Source organism: Eptatretus burgeri, chromosome 12 (genome assembly GCF_056783735.1).
Source record: "Eptatretus burgeri isolate ZD-2024b chromosome 12, Ebu_testis_v1, whole genome shotgun sequence".
NCBI classification, from domain to species: Eukaryota; Metazoa; Chordata; class Myxini; order Myxiniformes; family Myxinidae; genus Eptatretus; species Eptatretus burgeri.
The window spans coordinates 94,262,363-94,290,202 of NC_140972.1; the positions used below are offsets into that span (position 1 = coordinate 94,262,363).

Genomic DNA, 27,840 nt, shown 5'->3' on the forward strand with positions numbered 1-27,840 from the left:
GGTTCATCTCCGCCTAATCATTATTCATGATGGTTCATCTCCGCCTAATCATTATTCATGATGGTTCATCTCTGCCTAATCATTATTCATGATGGTTCATGTCCGCCTAATCATTATTCATGATGGTTCATCTCCACCTAATCATTATTCATGATGGTTCATCTCTGCCTAATCATTATTCATGATGGTTCATCTCCACCTAATTATTATTCATGATGGTTCATCTCCACCTAATTATTATTCATGATGGTTCATCTCCACCTAATCATTATTCATGATGGTTAATCTCCACCTAATCATTATTCATGATGGTTCATCTCCGCCTCATCATTATTCATGATGGTTCATCTCCGCCTAATCATTATTCATGATGGTTCATCTCCACCTAATCATTATTCATGATGGTTAATCTCCACCTAATCATTATTCATGATGGTTAATCTCCACCTAATTATTATTCATGATGGTTAATCTCCGCCTAATCATTATTCATGATGGTTCATCTCCACCTAATTATGGTTCATGTTTGTTCATCTCCACCTCATCATTATTCATGATGGTTCATCTCCGCCTAATCATTATTCATGATGGTTCATCTCCACCTAATCATTATTCATGATGGTTCATCTCCGCCTAATCATTATTCATGATGGTTCATCTCCGCCTCATCATTATTCATGATGGTTCATCTCCGCCTAATCATTATTCATGATGGTTCATCTCCGCCTAATCATTATTCATGATGGTTCATCTCCACCTCATCATTATTCATGATGGTTCATCTCCACCTCATCCTTATTCATGATGGTTCATCTCCGCCTAATCATTATTCATGATGGTTCATCTCCACCTCATCATTATTCATGATGGTTCATCTCCGCCTAATCATTATTCATGATGGTTCATCTCCACCTAATCATTATTCATGATGGTTCATCTCCGCCTAATCATTATTCATGATGGTTCATCTCCGCCTCATCATTATTCATGATGGTTCATCTCCACCTAATCATTATTCATGATGGTTCATCTCCACCTCATCATTATTCATGATGGTTCATCTCCGCCTAATCATTATTCATGATGGTTCATCTCCGCCTAATCATTATTCATGATGGTTCATCTCCACCTAATCATTATTCATGATGCTTCATCTCCACCGAATCATTATTCATGATGGTTCATCTCCGCCTAATCATTATTCATGATGGTTCATCTCCGCCGACCCATTATTCATGATGGTTCATCTCCGCCGACCCATTATTCATGATGCTCTGTGGTTCCACCAATCAGGTAATCCCATCCTTTATTTCTCTCAACCAATCAATGTTGAGGAAATCACATTGTGACTTTATAAATGAGAGTTTGGTGCTTCTTCTTCATCTGCTTGCAGTTTTGTCCTGAAAAGTGCAAGTCGAAAAGCTTTGATAATGTCTTTTATTGAAATGCATATTTAAATTTTGTTGTACTCATCGAATGTTTGTTTAATAATTAATAGATTAATCAAAAAATGTAAAATCTTTTTTGTTTTTTCAAATCACATCTTCACTTTTGTCTCCAAGTTTCAGCTTCCCAGCTCAAAGGATGACCTATATATCGCCTGGACAAACAAACAAGAAAACAAGAAAACAAGAAAACAAACGGAGTAAAAACTGAGTACTCCCTCCCTTCGGCACCCGGTGATGGCGTCATGCTTCACCTGGGGATGGAATTGGGAAGGAGTGGTGTCCAATTATCATGGACTTTGCAAACCAACACGTTGTAACGGGTTTCGTCTTCCTTCCGGTTGATTAATTCATGCATTCCTAAAAACTTCCATTTGAAGGATTGAATATAAAATATAACCCATGATTTATAAGCTATGAGATTTTAACTTTCAAAAGGATTCTGTTGACATGTTCTGTTTAAACTTGTTGGAACAAGATACAACAGCCTAAGAAACACCATTTTGCTATAATAATCCATCCACCCATCCATAATAATCCATCAATCAATCCACTCGGTGCCGGCATACTCTGTGCAGAGTGTCGGCGCTGCCCAAGCAGTCTCCTTGACTATTGGGTGCAATCCTGGACGGATCGCCACTCCGACACAGGATACCAGCAAGCTGGCACTCATTTTGCCGACCTCAGAAGAATGACAAGCAGATTCAACCCCACCTGGCATTAATTCAACAGCTGAGTGGGATTTGAACTCAGGATCCTCGGATCCCAAGCCCACCACCTGAACCATTAAGCCAACACCAGGCATATTGGTTATTATCAATGTACAGGTAAATATTATTATAGTTTTTATTACTAATTACATAATTCTATTCAGATATAGGAAAAATATAAAGCGTTTCTAGGATTAGTGGCTAACGTTTGTGTACGACTGTGAATGGTTCACATTTACTACCCCCAGCACCACTGCTACAACCGGCCCAATAATTCCCACCTGACAAACAGGTCTTCCAGCTTAATGTCCCTCCAGTTGCGCACAGATCGATCTCTCAGCTGCATCCAGAGAAACGTCAGTGCAAAAGTTTAGAGCTGGCTCGGGATTCGAACCCAGGATAGAGTGCCTGAAGGCGAGAGTTTATAGCTGCATCTGGATTTGAACCCAGTGAAGGCGAGAGTTTATAGCTGGGTCTGGATTTGAACCCAGTGAAAGCGAGAGTTTATAGCTGGGTCTGGATTTGAACCCAGTGAAGGCGAGAGTTTATAGCTGGGTCTGGATTTGAACCCAGTGAAGGCAAGAGTTTATCGCTGGGTCTGGATTTGAACCCAGGATCAAAGGCAAGAGTTTATAGCTGGGTCTGGATTTGAACCCAGTGAAGGCAAGAGTTTATAGCTGGGTCTGGATTTGAACCCAGTAAAGGCAAGAGTTTATCGCTGGGTCTGGATTTGAACCCAGGATCAAAGGCAAGAGTTTATAGCTGGGTCTGGATTTGAACCCAGTGAAGGCAAGAGTTTATAGCTGGGTCTGGATTTGAACCCAGTGAAGGCAAGAGTTTATAGCTGGGTCTGGATTTGAACCCAGTGAGGGCAACAGTTTATAGCTGGGTCTGGATTTGAACCCAGTGAAGGCGAGAGTTTTTGCTGGGTCTGGATTTGAACCCAGTGAAGGCGAGAGTTTATAGCTGGGTCTGGATTTGAACCCAGTGAAGGTGAGAGTTTATAGCTGGGTCTGGATTTGAACCCAGTAAAGGTGAGCGTTTATAGCTGGGTCTTGATTTGAATCCAGGATTAAAGGCAAGAGTTTATAGCTGGGTCTGGATTTGAACCCAGTGAAGCTGAGAGTTTATAGCTGGGTCTGGATTTGAACCCAGTTAAGGTGAGAGTTTATAGCTGGGTCTGGATTTGAACCCAGTGAAGGTGAGAGTTTATCGCGGGGTCTGGATTTGAACCCAGTGAAGGCGAGAGTTTTTGCTGGGTCTGGATTTGAACCCAGTAAAGGTGAGCGTTTATCACTGGGTCTTGATTTGAACCCAGGATCAAAGGCAAGAGTTTATAGCTGGGTCTGGATTTGAACCCAGTGAAGGTGAGAGTTTATAGCTGGGTCTGGATTTGAACCCAGTGAAGGCAAGAGTTTATAGCTGGGTCTGGATTTGAACCCAGTGAAGGCGAGAGTTTATAGCTGGGTAGTGATTCGAACCCAGTGAAGGCGAGAGTTTCTAGCTGGGTCTGGATTTGAACCCAGTGAGGGCAAGAGTTTATAGCTGGGTCTGGATTTGAACCCAGTGAAGGCGAGAGTTTATAGCTGGGTAGTGATTCGAACCCAGTGAAGGCGAGAGTTTATAGCTGGGTCTGGATTTGAACCCAGTGAGGGCAAGAGTTTATAGCTGGGTCTGGATTTGAACCCAGTGAAGGTGAGAGTGTATAGCTGGGTCTGGATTTGAACCCAGTGAAGGCGAGAGTTTATAGCTGGGTCTGGATTTGAACCCAGTGAAGGCGAGAGTTTATAGCTGGGTAGTGATTCGAACCCAGTGAAGGTGAGAGTTTATAGCTGGGTCTGGATTTGAACCCAGTGAAGGCAAGAGTTTATAGCTGGGTCTGGATTTGAACCCAGTGAAGGCGAGAGTTTATAGCTGGGTAGTGATTCGAACCCAGTGAAGGCGAGAGTTTATAGCTGGGTCTGGATTTGAACCCAGTGAGGGCAAGAGTTTATAGCTGGGTCTGGATTTGCACCCAGTGAAGGCGAGAGTTTATAGCTGGGTAGTGATTCGAACCCAGTGAAGGCGAGAGTTTATAGCTGGGTCTGGATTTGAACCCAGTGAGGGCAAGAGTTTATAGCTGGGTCTGGATTTGAACCCAGTGAAGGTGAGAGTGTATAGCTGGGTCTGGATTTGAACCCAGTGAGGGCAAGAGTTTATAGCTGGGTCTGGATTTGAAGCCAGTGAAGGTGAGAGTTTATAGCTGGGTCTGGATTTGAACTCAGGATCAAAGGCAAGAGTTTATAGCTGGGTCTGGATTTGAACCCAGTGAGGGCAAGAGTTTATAGCTGGGTCTGGATTTGAAGCCAGTGAAGGTGAGAGTTTATAGCTGGGTCTGGATTTGAACTCAGGATCAAAGGTAAGAGTTTATAGCTGGGTAGTGATTCGAACCCAGCATCGACAACTCCAATGCAAGGTGTACATACCCCAAGTCTAAGCAATCCCTGCCAGCCCTGAACGGCCGTTTTTGTTGATTTGTGTTTTGTCTATTTACGTCATTATACGAGGTAGTTTATGTAAAAGTTCATTGATATCTACTGATGCCATTACCTTAACCTTGATACTTGGACAAGGTCCTCGATGAGCATTAGATCAATGGAGATGAAATACACCAGAGGACTTGTTTTGACTGTAAGGAATAAAAACTGTCCATAATAAATGAAACCCCAACCGAGAGAAACAATAAGGACGACAAGCCCTTGCTATCGTTGTTATCATTGTCACTGATTATTGTGCATTTTGTGGTTATTGCCTTCGTTCCACGTCCACCACTGCAAGCGTTCAGCCTTGATGCCCTTTCATGTTCTTGTAACAAACAATGGAGACATATTGTTCATTTATATGTGGGTTTTATTTCTGCCATAACACAGCAAGTCAGATTATATTCACAGTTTCAGGGCAAGTGTGAGAAATTAAATGTTTGAGAATCAGTATTCATGACCCCTGGCTTTGGCTCCATATTTTTTGTGTTTATCCGTGTAAAACGTCCCGGAGGTCTACATGGATGATCTGGTGTTGGGTTGGTGGTGATCTGTAATGCGAAGGTTCTCCAAACCAAATCTGAGCCTCACCTGAAGCGTCCCTGTGTAATTCATTGGACTGTGGGTCGAGGCCCTTTCACTTGTTTGTGCAGTTCAAAAAGGTCAGACACTCTTAAGTTCAAATGAGGTCCACTTGGGTAGTGTTTGTTCTTTTCTCACCACATAATGTCCGTTCACCTGTTACACGCTCGGGGTATGAGTAGGGTTAAGACGAAGGTGTGTCCCTCAAGAAGTGTTGCACAGGTATGGCCTATGAGGACCGATAGTTTAGTTCAGCTGAGATATCATGTTATGAAAAGCTTGATGAAGGTCAAGAACATCCACCTTTGAAGGACTGGATGAACGAACATGTAATTGGGGATTATTTAGAATCTGAACCTGTACACCTGTAATCTATCATTTCAATAACATGTTTATTTATATCTCACATCCACTACAGCATTGTCCTGTGGCTGTTCCAAGATGCAGCTCCTCCGCCTGGCATGACACCATATATATCTCACATACATTAGGCGAGACAATGCAATGATAATGCTGCTCACAGCTGCCCTGCAGAGTAAGTTCACTGTGCGTTGTACATCGTGCGGACTGTAATCTGTGCCGGCTGCACTCTGTGTCGGCTGCACTCTGTGCCGGCTGCACTCTGTCTGCTGCACTCTGTCTGCTGCACTCTGTGCCGGCTGCACACTGTGTTGGCTGTACTCTGTGTCGACTGTACTCTGTGTCGACTGTACTCTGTGTCGGTTGTACTCGGTGTCGACTGTACTCTGTGTGCCGGCTGTACTCTGTGTCGAATGTACTCTGTGTCGGCTGTACTCTGTGTCGGTTGTACTCGGTGTCGACTGTACTCTTTGTGTCAGCTGTACTCTGTGTGTCGGCTGTACTCTGTGTGTCGGCTGTACTCTGTGTCGGCTGTACTCTGTGTCGGCTGTACTCGGTGTCGGCTGTACTCTGTGTCGGCTGTACTCTGTGTCGGCTGTACTCTGTGTCGGCTGTACTCTGTGTCGGCTGTACTCTGTGTCGGCTGTACTCTGTGTCGGCTGTACTCTGTGTCGGCTGTACTCTGTGTCGGCTGTACTCTGTGTCGACTGTACTCTGTGTCGACTGTACTCTGTGTGCCGGCTGTACTCTGTGTCGAATGTACTCTGTGTCGACTGTACTCTGTGTGGACTGTACTCTGTGTCGGCTGCACTCGGTATCGGCTGCACTCGGTGTCGGCTGCACTCGATGTCGGCTGCACTCGGTGTCGGCTTTACTCGGTGTCGGCTTTACTCGGTGTCGGCTGCACTCGGTGTCGGCTGTACCCTGTGTCGGCTGTACTCTGTGTCGGCTGTACTCTGTGTCGGCTGCACTCGGTGTCGGCTGCACTCGGTGTCGGCTGCACTCGATGTCGGCTGCACTCGGTGTCGGCTTTACTCGGTGTCGGCTGCACTCGGTGTCGGCTGTACCCTGTGTCGGCTGTACCCTGTGTCGGCTGTACCCTGTGTCGGCTGTACTCTGTGTCGGCTGCACTCGGTGTCGGCTGCACTCGGTGTCGGCTGCACTCGGTGTCGGCTGCACTCGGTGTCGGCTGCACTCGGTGTCGGCTGCACTCTGTGTCGGCTGTACCCGGTGCCGGCTGTACCCGTTGCCGGCTGTACCCGTTGCCGGCTGTACTCATGTTGGTGCATTGTTCTTTTTGTCGGCAGTTGAGTTATAAAGGATTTGCTTTGTGCCCTCTCTTTGATTGGGGACTTGTAGCCTGTGAATGTACAATATAGGATTCTCTGAGAGGCAGAAATGGGCCGAAAACATTGATTTTGAATAATGATTTACAAAACAAAAGTTGTTAGAATTCTGAATCCATGTTTTTCCTTCCTCTAACCCCCTTCGTTTGGTTTGCATTGACCTTTCGCGATGAGGTTATGCCAGTTTGTTCCCGTACACCCTTAAACAAAAACACGTGTGCACCTGTGGTTTGAAAAAGACTGTGTCCCTGAGCAAATCATGCTGAGATGACTTTTCAAACTGTTTGTGAATGTCACATGAGTTATTCCATAAAATATGGTTTCCATCCTCTTTGCACGTGAACTTTGAACCAGCTCTCCCCGATATCCCAAGTAGTCTTTGTTCTGAAGTTTCCTCCTGCTGTTCTCACTGGCATTGGGGTCATGAAAAGGTCACCCTGATCTGGCAGCCGAGGGCAACCTCTGATGTAGTAGCAAGTCAGACATTTACTGTGGTGTTGGACAGATTTGTGAGATTATAAGTTGTCCCCAAACACCATGCATGCACCAGGGGACAAGATGGCATCACTTCACCAAATAGGTCAGTGGAATGAGATACTTGGAGGCAGTCATTGTAACCAAAAGCTGAGAGCATTTGTTCATTGCCTTTTGAATTTGATTGCCTCTCAGTGGAGATGAGAATTGGACCATTATCTTAAATCACTGATGTCGTGTGGGAATGTGTGACCCCTCCAACCAGCGGCGATGGGTTCGTGCTAATGGAAATGTCTGTTAGGCCCAGGATGCTGTTCCAAGCTCTTCCCGGCGTTAGGGTGCAGCTCGTACGGGCTGGGAAAGCAAAATGCCACCGTTCTCCTGCATGGTCTCACCTGGAATGTTGTTCACGTGGACAGTACTGTTGTAATGCGCGTAGCATGCTGGAATACCCCTTGTGAGGTCATGTCCATCCTGGTCTTCTCCATCTGGAATGCGATGCATGTACAATCTCATCGATTGCAATGATGTTTGTAACACAATATGAAGCTTTCCCTTCTTTGTGCAATGGTTTATTCTCCCAGGTTACGTTCCTGGACACCAAAGCTCAAAACGAGGCCTAAAAAAGTGTCTTCTGCAGTTCTTTTTCTGCAAGGGCTCCAACCCACCAGTTCTTCAAGAGCAAAGCAAGTGCCGGATCTTTTCACATTCACCCCACATACCAAAAACACCTAAACGGTGACTCTGTGGCCTGCCTCCTGGCCGGAAGGGCCGATTGGTGGACACAGCACACCTGGACCGCACACCTAATGCACTGTAGATATCGTAAAACTCAACAAGACACGAAATTTTAATGTTTCATCGAGTGTGTCCTTTTGTGTGAAACTCTCAAACCACGCAGCAACAAAACATCAGGGTAGAAGGTCCATTCGAAACTAATGGCTTTGTGGACATGGCTGTGAGTTATTGCACACTCCATGTGGACCCATTATTGCAAATTACCTGGCTGCTTCTGGCCGACCAAAGTGCCACTTATTTGGCTATTCGGATGAAAGGCAGGGTTCCATCGAGTCGGGGATATGCGCTCAAAGTGCATGCCTTCCACATCATCGGTTGGACAATGGATGCCCTCCATGTGTAAGGCCCTGGACGTGTTATTTTGCTCGGAAACTGAATGCTTCATGAATATGCAATTGTTTCCTGACATTCTGTTTCTCGTGTGTGCAAATATTGATTACAAGGGAAATGCCAAACTCGGCCAAAAATGTTAATGTGGTATCGGAAGTGAATTCAGGCCTATCGATCAATCGTGTAGGCCGACGACTGCCCGGAGGTCCATCTTGAGGATCACAAGAAAGCCAAATGCCTGCTTACTCCTTCACTATTCTTTTTTTGTAGCACCGTGCATTCAATATACGGTAGGCCTACATAATGACCGTAGAGTGAAATGCCATCTATTTATTACATAAGCAATTTGGTGGTATTTTTAACCTGACCCTCTTCGTACCCTGATATACTCTACACATGCCCTTTTCCTTACTACAACCTCCTCATTTCCGAAAGTTTCTCTTTGAAGCCCCATCATGATCTCCTATCATCCTCCCTCATCATATTTTGGTTGTCCCTGCCCAGGTGGGTACGGTTTGTTGTAGATCGATGATCTCAACACCTCACTTGCAGATTTTAAATTCGTCCATGTGTATTTCTTGTGGTATTGTTGAAAGCACAATCTCAGGCACATTGTTGGTATTTTGATGTAGATTGCATTCAGCTTCTTCAATTTGATGTTCCTTTGAAGCACTTGCAGTGGGTCTACATGTTGCACATGATGGTTAACGTGCAGAACACCCTGGTAAAATACCACGATGCAGAAAAGAGAATAAAAGGAATCCTTTTATTCTTGTGCTGGTTGAAAGAACTCAAAAATTGGAGGTTATATATTTCTTAACAGTAAAGAAAAAAACAAAATTCGGTAGCGATCGAGGCAGCGGTCTGTTGCCTATACACCACCTGGTAAATTTATCCTTTTTTTTCTCTCTCTTTTACTTTTTGTCTGACCGAAAAAATTATGATTTTCCTGTAGGTGTGCATTAATTTGAAGGAACTTTTACTTTTTCTTTTCTCTGAAGAGCGTTTCTGTGTTTCACGATGGGACAGAGAGACAGACAAACAAGCTAGGAGGCGGCGATGGGTCGCCGAGCATGGAAACTATAAGATATAGAGCAAAATGGATGTCATATCGCGGATAGGGAATCACCTTAAGATTATGCATATCAAATCTCATCCAGTTCCATCTACTGATAACTACTCGGTATCCATTTGAATGAAAAGTACCGAAAATGCGGTTTGAAATCGGAAATCCCCAAAGTTCGAGGGGGTGCTGTGGGTGAACAAAGATCTAAATCGAAAATCTGGCTCGATCGTTTGTGCACAATGTATTCCAGACGATTAGTGTGAATTTTCATAACCTCCGACCATAACCCTCGGAGGTGTAGCGTTAGGTGCGAAGGCACCTCCAGCTCTCGCATGTTATCTATTTTTGCTCTAATTGACCTTTGACCCCTGACCTAAGCGAAATCGGTCAATATGTCCTGAGGCAAAGTTGTAGTACTCATTGAGTACCATGAACCTGCAAAGTTTCATTCATATCGATGCACTCACCTGGTCGCTAGGAGGCCTTCAATTTTCGCGCATACCCTAATTGTAGGGGACGCTGCGGGTAAAGTATTCCATATATCACAAAAACCGGAATATATTTGAGAGAGCATCAGCTGTAGATAATTCGTGCCAAATTTCATAACCCTACTTGGCTTTCGGAATTGATTTCGCGTGAATGGTACCGATTTTGAAGGTTTTTCGGTTGTTGCTAGGGAATCATTGCGTCCCTAGCAACCATCACAATTTCCAAAGCACGAGGTCATAAGATGTACCTACCGCCCGAGTTTGCTCAATATCCACCCACGTTTACTTCCAATTATGCTGATGATAAACGAACAAACATCCAAGCAAGCATCCAAACAAACAGACAGAATTACTGACAATAAGGGTCACCTATTTCGGCGACCCAACAGATGGTATTCGCCTATTGTATATGCAGAGAGATGTGTTTCCTGAAGGCTGAAGTTAATTTGCCCCAAACCAAAGCCAAGCCCATGAGTTTTGTTTCCCACAGTCCTCACATCTACCCTGGCCGTATCACCTCCTCCATCTGTCCCATTGTCACGAGGTCTCGAATTTCTCACTCCTAGCTTTACAAAGGAAGATTATCTTTTCCATCTGCAACACCTCAATGTATCAACACAAGACATAACTATGACAAAACGTCCTTCAAAATTTCTATTATCTTCACCATGGAGATAAATGATGTCCAACCTCTCTCTGGCAATTCACTAAAGCTACACCGTTAGTCCCAATTTGATCCTTGTAATGCTACAAATTTAGATTAAAAACGATCCTGTCATTCAAAATACAACAAAATACATCTCATGCTCACAGTGATTCTTCCTCCGCTTGTCTCTCAAATCTTGACCTATATGGTCGATGAATGTCGCTTTTGTCATTGCGTCCCAAACACATATGTCCACTCTCTATAATCACATATCATGGTAACACAAATGATACGAGTTCTACAAACACAATGTTATTCTTCAGGAACATTACGATCTATGAAGCAGGAATTGTTCTTCTTGATTTCTCTGGAGTGTTAAAGCAGCACCTGTAACTTACAATCAAACTCAAGGTCAACAATAGGCATGAGATGTGATGAGAGTAATGGGAACTAGAACAGCTACTTGGTAAAGCGCATATCTCTGCCAAGCTGGTGAGTTTTAGGTTTTGTATCCCACTGATAGGCCGGATCTGGATTCGGACCTGAATTAAAATTTAATCGGCTCATCTTATCACTTAATCAACTCGTATACCAATTTAGTCAAAATCCATCCATAATTTGTTGAGATATCGTGCTATATATTGTTTTAGCCCGATCACTTGATGGTGAAGAATCATGAACAAAATTATCGGATACAGATCCAGATCTTCACCAAAATCTAATCATTTCGTCCATGTCACATACCCAAGCTCTCCACCAAATTTTGTCTGAATCCGTCCAGAACTTTCTGAGATATTTTGTTCACAAACAAACAAACAAGAAAGATGTCATGCATCACATGATACTTGCGAAATTCAGAAAACAAATTTGACTTCAAAAATAATTGATGGTTGAATTCAATGACCAAATTATGCATATCGTGTTCAAATTTCAAGTCAATCAGATGAAAATTGTCAATTTTATAAATGCGGCCGATGTCCTTTTGGCCTATGTTGACCTCGAAAATAATTGGTGGTTGAATTCAGTGACCTGATGTGCAAATCCTCTTCAAATTTAAAGTCGAGATGAAAATTGAGGATTTTAGAAATCTCACCTAAGTTGTTGACCTTTGGCCGATGTTGACATTTTGGTCCATGTTGACCTCAAAATAATTGACGAGTTGAATTCAGTGACCTGAAATATAAATCCTCTTCCAATTTCAAGTCAATCCGATGAAAATTGACAATTTTAGAAACCCGGCCGATGTGGACCTCAAAAATAATTGGTGGTTGAATTCAGTGACCTGATGTGAAAATACTCTTTAAATTTCAAGTGAATCGGATGAAAATTGACAATTTTAGAAATTCAGCCTTTCTAAACTTTTGGGCCTATGTTGACCTTTTGACCGATGTTGACCTCAAATAATTGGCTGGTTGAATTCAGTAACCTGAAATATATACCCTCTTCAAATTTAAAGTCAATCGGATGAAAATTGACAATTTTAGAAACTCGGCCTATGTTGGTTGACCTCAAAAATAATTGGTGGTTGAATTGAGTAACCTGTTATGCAAATCCTCTTCAAATTTCAATTCAATTGGATGAAAATTGAGGATTTTTGAAATTTGACAAATTTATTTACCTTTGGCCTATGTTGACTTTTTGACCTTTTGACCTAAAAAAAAAAACAATAGGCTTCTTGCTGAGGACAAACTCTACCATGTGGTGTTTCATCAAGATCGGTTTAAAATTGTGACCTGTAGGCGATTGACAGACAAACACAAACAAACAATCAGACAGAATAACAAGAAGATGTCGTGCAGAGCATGATACTTGCAAAATCCATCAAACAAATTTGACCTCAAAAATGATTGGCTTGTTGAATTCAGCGACGTGATATGCAAATCCTCTTCAAATTTCAAGTTAATGAGATGAAAATTGAGGATTTTAGAAATACCTCCTTAGTTGTTGACCTTGGGCCGATGTTCACCTTTTGGTCGATGTTGACCTCAAAAATAATTGGCTGGTTGAATTCAGCCACCTAATATGCAAATCCTCTTCAAATTTCAAGTCAATCGGATGAAAATTGAGGACTTTAGAAATCTCACCCAAGTTGTTGACCTTGGGCTTATGTTGACCTTTTGGTCTCTGTTGACCTCAAATAATTGGCTAGTTGAATTCAGTGACCTGAATTTTAAATCCTCTTCAAATTTCAAGTCAATTGGATGAAAATTGAGGATTTTAGAAAACCCACCGAAGTTGTTGACCTTTGGCCTATGTTGACCTTTTGACCTCAAAAACAATCGGCTACTTGCTTATGACAAACTCTCCCATGTGGTGAAGTTTCGTGAAGATCGGTTTAAAATTGTGACCTGTAGGCGACAAACAGACAGACAGACTGACAAACAGAATAACAAAATCGACTGACCAGTACATTTGAAAAATTGACAATTTTAGTATTACATCTTCGATTATATCTTCGATTTTGCAAGTAACAAATGAAAAATCACTCATACAGTGACATGAAGTGAAACGGAATGGCACTTGTTGAAGCCCATACCTTCGCAAGGCTGAACAGTTTACATTTTGAATCCCACTGATTGGTCGGATCTGAATCCGACCTTAACCAAAATTGAATCGGCTTGTTCTTGTCACCGAACCAACTCATCCACCAAGTTTGTCACAAGTCATCCACAACTTTTTGAGATATCATGCCACACATAGTTTTTTCCCCATCTCTCAATGTTGAAGAATCTCTTGAAAATTTATGGTATCGGGATCCGGATTGGAACCTTCACCATAATTGAATCAATTTGTCCTTGTCACACGCCCAACTGGTCCACAAACTTTCTGCGGAATCCATTGATAACTTTTTGAGATATTGTGCTGTGTATCGTTTGTGGCCCGGTCTCTCAATGGTGAAGAATCACTGAAACAATTGTCAAATCCGGATCCAGATTTGGACCTTCACCAAAATTGAAACGATTCACCCTTGTCGGTGACGTCGGTACTCAGGGTGACAGAGCACAAACCACTCACTCAGGGAGACTGAGCATGAACCACTCGCTCAGGGTGACGGAGCACAAAGCACTCGCTCATGGTGACGGAGCACGAACCACTCGCTCAGGGTGACAGAGCACGAACCACTCGCTCAGGGTGATGGAGCACGAACCACTCAATCACGGTGATGGAGCACGAACCACTCACTCAGGATGACTGAGCACGAACCACTCGCTCAGGGTGACTGAGCACGAACCACTCGCTCAGGGTGACTGAGCACGAACCACTCGCTCAGGGTGATGGAGCACGAACCACTCGCTCACGGTGACAGAGCACAAAGCACTCGCTCAGAGTGATGGAGCATGAAGCACTCGCTCAGGGTGATGGATCATGAACCACTCGCTCAGAGTGATGGAACATGAACCACTCTCTCAGGGTGATGGACCACTAACCACTCACTCACGGTGACTGAGCACGAACCACTCCCTCAGGGTGATGGAGCACGGATCACTCGCTCAGGGTGATGGAGCACAAACCACTCGCTCGTGATGACGGAGCACGAACCACTCGCTCACGGTGACGGAGCACGAACCACTCGTTCAGAGTGACTGAGCACGAACCACTCGCTCGGGGTGATGGAGCACGAACCACACGCTGGTGATGACGGAGCACGAGCCACTCGCTCACGGTGACGGAGCACGAACCACTCGCTCAGGGTGACGGAGCATGAACCACTTGCTCAGGGTGATGGAGCACGAACCACTCGCTCAGGGTGACAGAGCACGAACCACTCGCTCACGGGTGACAGAGCACGAACCACTCGCTCAGGGTAACGGAGCACGAACCATCGCTCAGGGTGACGGAGCACGAGCCACTTGCTCAGGGTAATGTAGCACGAACCTCCCGCTCAGGGTGACAGAGCACGAACCACTCGCTCACGGTGACCGAGCACAAAGCACTCATTCACGGTGAAAGAGCATGTAGCACTCGCTCAGGGTGATGGAGCACGAACCAATCACTCATGGTGACGGAGCATGAACCACTCACTCAGGGTGATGCAGCACGAACCACTCACTCATGGTGACGGAGCATGAACCACTCACTCAGGGTGACTGAGCACGAACCACTCGCTCAGGGTGACGGAGCACGAACCATTCGCTCACTCTGACAGAGCACAAAGCACTCGCTCACGGTGACAGAGCATGAAGCACTCGCTCAGGGTGATGGAGCACAAACCACTCGCTCGGAGTGATGGAGCACGAATCACTCACTCAGGGTGATGGAGCACGGACCACTCACTCACGGTGACGGAGCACGAACCACTCACTCAGTGTGACGGAGCATGAACCACCTGCTCAAGGTGACGGAGTATGAAAGACTCGCTGAGGGTGACGGAGCACGAACCACTCAATCAGGGTGACTGAGCATGAACCACTCGCTCATGATGACGGAGCATGAACCACTCGCTCACCGTGACGGAGCACGAACCACTCGCTCTGGGTGACGGAGCACGAACCACTCGCTCAGGGTGACGGAGCACGAACCACTCACTCAGGGTGACAGAGCACGAGCCACTCAGGGTGACAGAGCACGAGCTACTCAGGGTGATTGAGCACGAACCACTCACTCAGAGTGACGGAGCACAAACCACTCGCTCACGGTTGACGGAGCACGAAACACTCGCTCAGGGTGACGGAGCACGAGCCACTCACTCAGGGTGATGGAGCACGAACCACTCGCTCAGAGTGACGCAGCACGAACCACTCGCTCACGGTGACAGAGCACAAAACACTCGCTCAAAGTGACGGAGCATGAAGCACTCGCTCGGAGTGACGGAGCACGAAGCACTCGCTCAAGGTGACGGAGCATGAACCACTCTCTCAGGGTGACGGGGCGCGAACCACTCGCTCAGGGTGACGGAGCACAACCACTCACTCATGGTGACGGAGCACAATCCACTCACTCAGGGTGACAGAGCACGAACCACTCGCTCAGGGTGACAGAGCACGAACCACTCGCTCAGGGTGATGGAGCACGAACCACTCAATCACGGTGATGCAGCACGAACCACTCACTCAGAGTGATTGAGCACGAACCACTCGCTCAGGGTGATGGAGCACAAACCACTCCCTCGTGATGATGGAGCACGAACCACTCGTTCAGGGCAACGGAGCACGAACCACTTGGTCAGGGTGACTGAGCATGAACCACTCTCTCAGGGTGACAGAGCACGAACTACTCACTCATGGCGACTGAGTACGAACCACTCGCTCAGGGTGACGGAGCACGAACCACTCGCTCAGGGTGACGGAGCACGAACCACTCGCTCAGGGCGACGAAGCATGAACCATTTGCTCAGGGTGACGGAGCACGATCGACTCGCTCAGGGTGACTGAGCACGATCGACTCGCTCAGGGTGACGGAGCACGAACCACTCGCTCAGGGCGACGGAGCACGAACCATTTGCTCAGGGTGACGGAGCACGATCGACTCGCTCAGGGTGACGGAGCATGATCAACTCGCTCAGGGTGACGGAGCATGAACCACTCGCTCAGAGTGACGGAACATGAACCACTCTCTCAGGGTGATGGACCACGAACCACTCACTCACGGTGACTGAGCACGAACCACTCCCTCAGGGTGATGGAGCACGGATCACTCGCTCAGGGTGATGGAGCACGAACCACTCGCTCGTGATGACGGAGCACGAACCACTCGCTCATGGTGACGGAGCACGAACAACTCGTTCAGAGTGACTGAGCACGAACCACTCGCTCGGGGTGATGGAGCACGAACGACACGCTGGTGATGACGGAGCACGAGCCACTCGCTCACGGTGACGGAGCACGAACCACTCGCTCAGGGTGACGGAGCATGAACCACTTGCTCAGGGTGATGGAGCACGAACCACTCGCTCAGGGTGACAGAGCACGAACCACTCGCTCACGGGTGACAGAGCACGAACCACTCGCTCAGGGTAACGGAGCACGAACCATCGCTCAGGGTGACGGAGCACAAGCCACTTGCTCAGGGTAATGTAGCACGAACCTCCCGCTCAGGGTGACAGAGCACGAACCACTCGCTCACGGTGACCGAGCACAAAGCACTCATTCACGGTGAAAGAGCATGTAGCACTCGCTCAGGGTGATGGAGCACGAACCAATCACTCACGGTGACGGAGCATGAACCACTCACTCAGGGTGATGCAGCACGAACCACTCAGTCATGGTGACGGAGCACGAACCACTCGCTCAGGGTGACGGAGCACGAACCACTCACTCAGGGTGACGGAGCACGAACCATTCGCTCACTCTGACAGAGCACAAAGCACTCGCTCACGGTGACAGAGCATGAAGCACTCGCTCAGGGGGATGGAGCACAAACCACTCGCTCGGAGTGATGGAGCACGAATCACTCACTCAGGGTGATGGAGCACGGACCACTCACTCACGGTGACGGAGCACGAACCACTCACTCAGTGTGATGGAGCATGAACCACCTGCTCAAGGTGACGGAGTATGAAAGACTCGCTGAGGGTGACGGAGCACGAACCACTCGATCAGGGTGACTGAGCATGAACCACTCGCTCATGATGACGGAGCATGAACCACTCGCTCACCGTGACGGAGCACGAACCACTCGCTCAGGGTGACGGAGCACGAACCACTCGCTCAGGGTGACGGAGCACGAACCACTCACTCAGGGTGACAGAGCACGAGCCACTCAGGGTGATTGAGCACGAACCACTCACTCAGAGTGACGGAGCACAAACCACTCGCTCACGGTTGACGGAGCACGAAACACTCGCTCAGGGTGACGGAGCACGAGCCACTCACTCAGGGTGATGGAGCACGAACCACTCGCTCAGAGTGACGCAGCACGAACCACTCGCTCACGGTGACAGAGCACAAAACACTCGCTCAGAGTGACGGAGCATGAAGCACTCGCTCAGAGTGACGGAGCATGAAGCACTCGCTCGGAGTGACGGAGCACGAAGCACTCACTCAAGGTGACGGAGCATGAACCACTCTCTCAGGGTGACGGGGCGCGAACCACTCACTCAGGGTGACGGAGCACAACCACTCACTCATGGTGACGGAGCACAATCCACTCACTCAGGGTGACAGAGCACGAACCACTCGCTCAGGGTGACAGAGCACGAACCACTCGCTCAGGGTGACAGAGCACGAACCACTCGCTCAGGGTGATGGAGCACGAACCACTCAATCACGGTGATGCAGCACGAACCACTCACTCAGGGTGATTAAGCACGAACCACTCGCTCAGGGTGATGGAGCACAAACCACTCCCTCGTGATGATGGAGCACGAACCACTCGTTCAGGGCGACGGAGCACGAACCACTTGGTCAGGGTGACTGAGCATGAACCACTCGCTCAGGGTGACTGAGCACGAACCACTCGCTCAGGGTGATGGAGCACGAACCACTCGCTCACGGTGACAGAGCACAAAGCACTCGCTCAGAGTGATGGAGCATGAAGCACTCGCTCAGGGTGATGGATCATGAACCACTCGCTCAGAGTGACGGAACATGAACCACTCTCTCAGGGTGATGGACCACGAACCACTCACTCACGGTGACTGAGCACGAACCACTCCCTCAGGGTGATGGAGCACGGATCACTCGCTCAGGATGATTGAGCACGAACTACTCACTCATGGCGACTGAGTACGAACCACTTGCTCCGGGTGACGGAGCACGAACCACTCGCTCAGGGTGACGGAGCACGAACCACTCACTCAGGGCGACGAAGCATGAACCATTTGCTCAGGGTGACGGAGCACGATCGACTCGCTCAGGGTGACTGAGCACGATCGACTCGCTCAGGGTGACGGAGCACGAACCACTCGCTCAGGGCGACGGAGCATGAACCATTTGCTCAGGGTGACGGAGCACGATCAACTCGCTCAGGGTGACGGAACACGATCAACTCGCTCAGGGTGACGGAGCATGAACGACTCGCTCAGGGTGCCGGAGCACGAACCACTCGCTCAGGGTGACGGACCACAGACCATTCACTCAGGTTGACGGAGAAAAAACACTCGTTCAAGGTGACGGAGCATGAACCACTCACTCTGAATGCGTGGTGCGGCAAAAGCATCCGCAATGAATGAACGATTCACTCAGAATGATGTGGCGCGGTACCGCAATGGACAATGGGCGCTTGGCAAGTGGCTTACGCACTCGTGCAGGCATTCTAATTAAATGGTTGATGAGGAACGGTTGGCCAGTCTGTCGTTGCAGACCATGTCGGAGCCCTTTAACTTTCAAGCTTGTCTTCACCGCACATGCAGCAGTTCATGAAATATCGTGAGTTCATTCAAAGAATTGCTTTATACACAAAAGAGTTGCTGCTTCATGCAGAACAACCCTGGAGACATTGCAAAGTTCAATTTCCCGTAAAATATACATTGCAGAAAATCTGCCATGTTGCCTGCTCATTTGTGCATGCGTCACGTGGTACATCGGTTCGGGGTCCGTATAAACGTTATAACTTTTTTTTAAACATCCGTTTTTCACCAGATTTGCTTTGATTCTCTGCCGAGCACCTCGCAAAACATCTGAGAATATACACACAGATCTGGCAGACGCTTTGGATAAGCAGTCTCTCTGGGAGACAGGGCGTGAGATCTTGCAGTGAACGCATGAAATTATATAGCTCAATGAAACTGGCTAATTTTGGCACATTCCTAAATTTTTTTTGTTCACTCAATATAATTCTCCAAACAGTGGAAATAATACTTAATACTTTGGAAATTTAATACTTTGGACGAGTTTAACACTTTGGAAATTACACATTTTCTTGTGTGTGAATGGAGAAGGAGGGAACATTGCCTTGTTTGCTTAAATTAAATTGGTATATTGGCTTAGTTTGATTTCACAACAGATTTCAACACTTATTTAGTCCAGATGATATCCGATCCTCAAAACCAAAATAATATTTCGTTGCTTTACTGTAATTAGTCCGTTAGAGTGGATCGTGGAAAATCTTATCATGTAACGATTGAAATTGTTCCAAGCTCCTAATTTGAAAACGATATAACTTACAAAAGTGAAATGTAAAGCAATTTGTAACTATGATGAATAGGCATTTGATAATATGAGTGAGGGAAGTGAAGAAAAAAAACTATTGTGAAGAAATCTCTGCGGCCTGCTCCACGTGAAGGCATGGTTGAACAGGCCAAAAAACCTGCCCCCACACACACACACACACACACACACACACACACACACACACACACACACACACATACACGGTTACCTCGGATACGCCTTCAGACTCCATAGAGAGTGAGGTGGCCGAGGATCGTGTGATGAAGGATATAATTAAATAAGGCTGTTAATTCTCTTCAAAAGGGGTGTTTTAATTAACCCAACCACCCAATTTTCACTCCTGCACTTCCTTCGAGTTTTCTTAGTTTGTATGCAAAGTTTCGGGCTGCTCGGTTTTATAGTTTTGGAGTTATGGAAAAGACACACTGACACACATTGACATTTATTGGTATAGATGCCATTTGAGATTGATTTAAACTAAAAAATAGATGACGTCATAAAATAAACCATCACACCTCCAAAACAAAATACAACATTAGTTTTCACACTCACTCAACAAAAACTCAAGGTGTGCACACACACACAATGTGTATAATACACACACACACACACACACAAACAGTCACACATACACACACACAATGTGTATAATACACACACACACACAAAATGTGAATAATACACACACACACACACACACACACACACACACACACACACACACACACACACACACAATGTGTATAATACACACACACACACAATGTGTATAATATACACACACACACAAACACAGTCACACATATACACACACACACACACACACACACACACACACACACACACACACACACACACACAGTCACATACACATACACACAATGCGTATAATACACACACAAACAAACACAGTCACACACACACACACACACACACACACACACACACACACACACACACTGTCACATAAACACACACACAATTTGTATAATACACACACACAATGTGTATAATACACACAGACACAATGTGTTTAATATACACACACAATATGTATAATACACACACAATGTGTTCATAATACACACACACACACGCACTCCAACAAATACATGTACACCAACAAATAAACACACACACATGTCACATATAACACACACAAACAAGATGTATAACACACAACACGTGTGATACACACTGTGATGCACACACCATCAAATACACACACATAACATACACACCTACCCCAACAAATACACAACCGTTCACCAACAAATATACACACACATGCACAACATTAGTAATACACATAGACACATTATGGGCCTTTCCACATCTCTTTGGGCCCCATTCAAACATTATGTAGCTCTTGGGGCGGAGGTGGAAGAGGTGTGGGTGCATGTCCAAGCATTACAGAGTGCTACAGAGTGGGGGGGGAGGGGGGGGTTTTCCAGTGCTGTATCTAATACTAAATCAATCAACGACAACTTGTTGTCTCGGTACCCTTTATCTCTAGATGCAACTATTTAACGATATACGTATTTAATACCTTTATGATTAGGGAGGTACCATTTTCGTGCTTGTTTCTATCCAAAGGTGGGAGCCCAAAATCTCAAAAAATAATGTTTTGAGAAATTTTATGAAAACTCTTACCCACTGCAGGACACGTGCAGGGACTCCAAAAACTGCACAGAAAATTGGAGGGGCTGGGCCCAAAAACTGTGGGAGTAGTAGTGTAAAATCATTGTTCCTTTAATGATGAGGATGAAGCTGATATTACCGAATCAGCGAATGTTTCCACATGTGGTAAATGGCGAAACTGCTAATGCTGAACCCGTGAATGAGTTTACATGGAGAGAGAGAGAGAGACAGAGACAGAGACAGAGACAGACAGAGACAGAGACAGAGACAGAGACAGAGACAGAGACAGAGACAGAGACAGAGACAGAGACAGAGACAGAGACAGACAGAAGTTTTGTCATTGTGGAAAATCAAAATCACAATTGTATTAAGAAACTTATCAAACCTCCCATATACCTTAGGAAAACCCTTAGAGCCCAAAAGGTTCCCCAGAAAGTTTGGTGGGGATAGCCCCAAAACTGAGGGAATATTTTGGGAACAGACAGACAGTCCTGCTTGATTGTATCGATAAAATAAATAACTTCGTTTAAATGTCATCTTCCCATGGAACTGGTGATTGAAGGAAAGGTGACATCACTTCCCTGAAAAGACGTTATATTTTGTAGGAGCAGGTGTGCCCGGCATTGCCCGGAACCCCCCCCCACTCCATCCCACCCCATCCACCTGTCTCCTCCCACCCAACCCCTCTCTCCACACTCCCACCCATCCATTCCCCTCCCTCCAGACTCCCTCCCCTTCCCCCACCTCCCCTTGTTCGTGGAGGTTGGCTTTGGGGCTTCCCACTCTTCGGGGACGTGTACAGTGTAAAAATGCAAGGTATCTCCACAGCTGACTTGTAATACCCTCTGCCACCACCACCGGGTGGCACGACATGATACATATTTACATAGAGAATTTTCGTTGACTTTCCCTCGAGAACCCCTGCGACTGCCGATGAAACCAAGTAACCCATGTTCACCATGAGGTTGAACTTGGTTCGTAGGCCAAGTTTGGTGGCAATTGGCCCAGTAGTTTTGGCGTGATTGGTGTTGCACACAGACAGACAGACAGACAGAAAATGACATTTATTTATTAGATATTCATATCCTTTAAATTGTATGATTTCATTAAAAGATGTTTTCATATCGCCAAGATGTACAGGATAAAATGTTATAAAATAATTCTGAAATGTAAATTGCAAAAGTACAAAATTCATAATATTGTTGATGCAATTTTGACAACTATTCCATCATTGCTTTTTCCCCAGACACTTAATCTCATTTTCAAATGAAGGTAATTGAACACATGGTGTTTAGAAACGATTACATCACTCCGATCATTTGATCATTTGTCCGATGACGTAATTACAGGGATCCTGACTGCTGCTTGGTCCTAATGACAGTTTACCGCCTTTACTTTTTGAAATATAGTTCTGAGTAACTGAAAAAAACAGCAACGGGATAAATAATATCCCAGGATTACGGTATGAAATCGGAGTGGTGGGGGGGGTGAGGGGGGTCTTCATCGAGCATTATGTTATATTTTAAGGGATGTCTGTTGAAGCGTTACAGGACGGTGCGGGAGGGAGTTATTGGTGTCAGATTTGGGCAAAAATTGCGTTATGTAATGGTTGACGAGCCCCTACTACCAGAAATGCAAAATTCACTTCATTTCAGCTTTCCCTCTTTCCCTCAACATATCCTCTCATTGCAATCAGTCACTAAAGTTTCCTTATAGTTTTGAACATAGTTCAAGTGAAAAATATTTCGGATTCGGACTTTGTGTTGTTGGATTGTGGTGGCAGCCACCTTAATTGTCCACCTGAGCTCCCATCATCACATGCTGGAGACATGCACAAATTGTGTTGTACACTGCGAGCACCTGTGATGTAATCACTTGCTCATGGCCTCCCTGTGTGGCCTTTTTCATCTGCAGACAGCAAGGAGGACGAATTTGAATCGACCACGGTGAGACATCGGCCGGAGGAACTCGACCTGCTCGAGGCACAAACCAAGTTCACCAAGAAGGAGCTGCAAGTCCTCTATCGGGGTTTCAAGAACGTGAGCATTCATCACAACATCTTGCCTGAGGGTCGATGCTGTGCAACACGGGATTCCTTGATGTACTCCAGGCCTGTATGGTGCTTTTTTGAGGGGGGAGGGGGGTCTATGCTAGTCTGCCTTCCTGTTATTAAACCTGGAGGTGTTTTTGTCTCACAAAGCTATTCACTAGACGGTGAACTATGAGTGAACGGCAGCAGAATGTTCTTTTTGTATGTGTTTATACCTTCAGTACATGCGGATACCCTTTGGTTTTCATCAACATATATACGGTACATCCACACTGAGCCTGTTTTTGTTAGTTTGTTTTTCTATTTCAACTGCTTGAGGAGTTGCAGACGTTCCTTCATGCTCCATAATGGATGAAATTCCAAGGGGAGGAGATCAGTCCACATACTTCCATTGACCCATTTCCATCCATTATTTGATTGGGGGCTGATTGATTGGGAGCTCTGAGCGTTTTCCCCACAATCACACGCAGGGATCCTTGGCTTTCTGTGCTTCTCATGGATCCTGATTGGAGCTTTATTTGCCCATTCTGACTGCTCAATACGAGTTGTGTTCGAATGTTGATGGCAGAGTTTGATCTTTTCCCCTTCGGTTGCTGTTTGACGGTGTGACCTTTTTACGTTCACACACTGTGGACCACAGACATGCACTGTGGTCATTAAGCTCAGCAAACAGACCTTCATGTCAGACTTCTCAAACGGCACAGACAGACCTTGCAGCTTGATGCAATTGAATTGCCGGGATAGTATTTGAGGAGAAGTCAAGCAACAGCAAACATGGATTTGAACAAGCTTATTGCATTCATGTACAAACGTGGTAGTCGGTAGGGCAGGCATAACAGGCACTCCACATTGAACGTGTCATGAATATCCAACTCGAATCAAAACCAACATGAAGGACCTGATACTCGAGGTCGCCCACCTTTTTGAGTGGTTTGAGGAATAGATAGATCTGCGTAATATGAAAGCTAAATGTTGAATAGTTTTTGAAATATCGCATACACAAGCCAAGTTATACAGAGATGGTTGCCATGGCAACATAATTCAGCCAATCACAGCTGTGATCTAATCGGGTTGAGATCATGTCATGAGGAATGGATATCTGCAATATGAAAGCTAAATGTTGAACGGTTTTTGAAATATCGTGAACATAAAAGAACATGGCCAGGTGATCGGTCATGTCCCCTGCCCCTCCGATTTTAATATCACCCCCACCTCCCGACCTTGACGGAGGGCAGGGGACAAAAAAAGAATTCGGTTAATGGGGCCAGGTCCATTTTTCATCCCGTTTCAAACCTTGCCTTTCCGATGGCTTTGTGCCTTGCTGGGATTACAAATCTTTCGTCCATCCACACTGCACACCCAAAGGTTTGTGGAAGAGCAAGAACACAGAACAGATTTTGCAACATAACGAAAGGAACAGCAGAAAGAGAAGGGGGGAGGATGTCAACAGCAGAGTCAAGGAAGAAAATAGACGGTAACGGACAAACAAGTGATGTGGGTAGGAATGAGTGAAAGGACAGGATGTAGAGGGTGGACAAGATGGATGCAGAAGCAAAATTTGGAGTGGGGGGGTGCGGGTGGTTCAAAGGGTGTAGAAAAGATCATGGTTTTCCTGGGGGGATGATCTGAGATGGTGGTGAACATCTATCTTGAAGACCTGGAGGGAAAAATGACATTGAAGAGAATGTAGAAGTTGGTTCCACAGGTGGGAAAGAGAGGAACGAATGAGTGTAGGTGAGCAGTGATCCTGGATTTTGGGAATTTCATGAGAAGAGCGTTGCTGGTGGACCAAGCGCACCCGACGGAGACACCTGGAGTGGGGCACGGGAAATCACGAAGAGGGAAGAGGATGCAAGACCAGAAAAGAGATGGAGGAAGACGGAGAAGGACAGAGAGCATTGACACCTTTCCTCCATTCGATATTGTTATTTAATCTCCTTGTGAGTTCAAGTCCGTTTCCAAAGTTGCGCATTACACCCTCGTGGCTTTGAGTGAAAATTTGAACCTTCATCAGGAACGCTTGGTGAATCTTGATGACGGCCCCGAAGGACAACCCCGAGATTGTTTTTCCTTGTAAGATATCTTTGACAACAAATGCGTGGCACTCCAGCACACTTGGGGGAACATTAAAATGATCTCCGACCGACCGACCGACTGATCATCCGTCCATGTACTGTACGTCCATACACCCAGTACTTTATGAAATAGGCAGCATCTAGATTTTATTACACCTGGGCATTGGAGCGACTTTTACATTCCTCCTTCCATGTGATGAGTCATGTCCATGTTTTCAACCTTTCATCGCGCTTAGTGATAATTCTCGCCCTCCCAATACATATTGATTGCTGTCATTCCAGCTGAGTTTTCCGAACCGTATTGGTCGTGTTTTTATCTTGTTGTCTTGTCTTGGTGTTGTTGTTGTTGTTGTTGTTGTATCTTGTGCTATATTTCACGTTAATTCGTTCATTGTTTTTGCAATTACCTTTGTTTCCTTTTGTATTGTTCAAGGCCTGATGAGGCCTATCCTCGGATAGAAAGTGTGAAAGTTATTCATCTCCCTGTTTCTTGTTTTGTTGTTTTCTTCCAGGTATCTCGTTTCTACCTCCTCACCATTATCTTATTTCCTTTCCTCGCTTCAAAAAATCAAAACAAACAAACAAAAAAAACCCCTTAACTTTTCACTCTTCTACTTGCATGTCCTTCTGCTTCTGGTTCTACCCCCCCCCCCAGCCCCCTCTACACTCATTATATTCTTTTCAAAACCCTTCCACGACCCCCACACACTCAAACCTTCTCCCTCATCCCACACACTCAAACCTTCACCCGCACCCCACACACTCAAATCTTCCCCTGCACCTCACACACTCAAACCTCACACACACACACACACACACACACACACACACACACACACACACACACACACACACACACACACACACACACACACACACACACACACACACATACACATACACATACACATACACACACATTCAGGCAGATTTTCAGGAACTGAAAGCAGCCATCTCTCTTCAGGACTGGTCTCCCATATCTATTGCTTCTGATGTTAACTCAGCCTGGGAATTCTTCCACAGAAACCTGCTCTCTCTTACACACAGATTCATCCCATCCAGTCTTCAATTAACTGACCTCTCTTCCCACACATGGTACACCGAATCCTGTGGTGAGGCAGTTGCTCTGAAACGACTCGTCTTCTCTTCCTGGAAGGCTAATCCGACAGCAGACAATCTCAATGCATTCCAAAACATCCGCAACTAGTATCTGTCCACTCTCAGGAGAGCCAGAAAACAACATCTGTCCAACCTCAAGAATGCACTTTCAAACTTGTCTCCCTCCTCTAAAACCTGGTGGTACCTTGTTAAGTCTGTCTGTGATGTATGCTTCCCTTCCATCCCTTCCTCACTTCAAATGCCATCACAGCTGACTCTGCTCGTGAGAAGGCTGAATGCCTCACTTGTGTGTTTGTTTCCAAATATTTGGCTCCAACCCCTCACTCTTGGGACCCATCCATCCTTGTTGTGCCAAACTGCTCCGAGACTCTGTGTCTTTTGCACCTAGGAAGGTGGAGAAACGTTCTTTCAACCCTCAACTCTGACTCTGCAACAATACCGGGTGGCATCAGTTCACTTGTCCGAAAAACCTGCTCTGCTGCTCTTGTACATCCTCCCTCTGCCCTTTTAACCCTGTCATTTTGCCTTGGTCATCTTCCATCTGCTTGGAGCATCGCTGCATTCCATAAAAAGGTGCAAAAACAGATTCCCTTAACTCCAGACATATCAGCTTACTCCCAATCATCAGCAAGGTCATGGAATCCATCATCACAGTTGATATGAATCTTTCCTTTTCTCCAACAACCTCATGTTAGATCACAAATCTGAATTCACACCAGGTCACTCCATCTTGAAACATCTAACATCAGCATCACAGCAAAAGCACCCACATCAATTAAATTTTTCAGTGCTGGGGGATCTTAAGCCTTCTCAACTACTGTGAATGATGTGACAATGGTTTGTTGAGACTAATAGAGAGGATATTACACTTAAACAGCTGTTTCTCCAATGAATGAAGTCTTTGTTCTTCCATGACTCTCGCTCCTGTGAAGAAAAAAAAAACTCAGCTTATCCTGGCTTCAACCAGCAATTCCGTTGATATCGAGCAACTCGCCGACATTGCTGACAGGATTGTCGAATTCGCTACCCCGGTCCCAAGATATACGTCCTCCATCGGTGCAGTCACATTTCAGCTGTTGCCATGTCCGTCTGACATGCGACGGACCTGTTGGCCATGCAGGTCCACTGCCTTCACTCTCAA

At 45.9% G+C, this 27,840-nt stretch overlaps 1 protein-coding gene across 12 annotated transcripts in view; it reads left to right on the forward strand.

Moving 5' to 3' along the window:
- LOC147016159 (Kv channel-interacting protein 4-like) overlaps positions 1–27,840 on the forward strand; it is a 484,774-nt gene that overhangs the window by 433,666 nt on the left and 23,268 nt on the right. For all 12 annotated transcript variants that reach the window (XM_085848921.1, XM_085848920.1, XM_085848926.1 and 9 more), the window contains one exon: positions 23,370–23,494. In XM_085848921.1, coding sequence (XP_085705047.1) covers positions 23,370–23,494 — 125 coding nt within the window. The remainder of the gene's footprint in view (positions 1–23,369; positions 23,495–27,840) is intronic.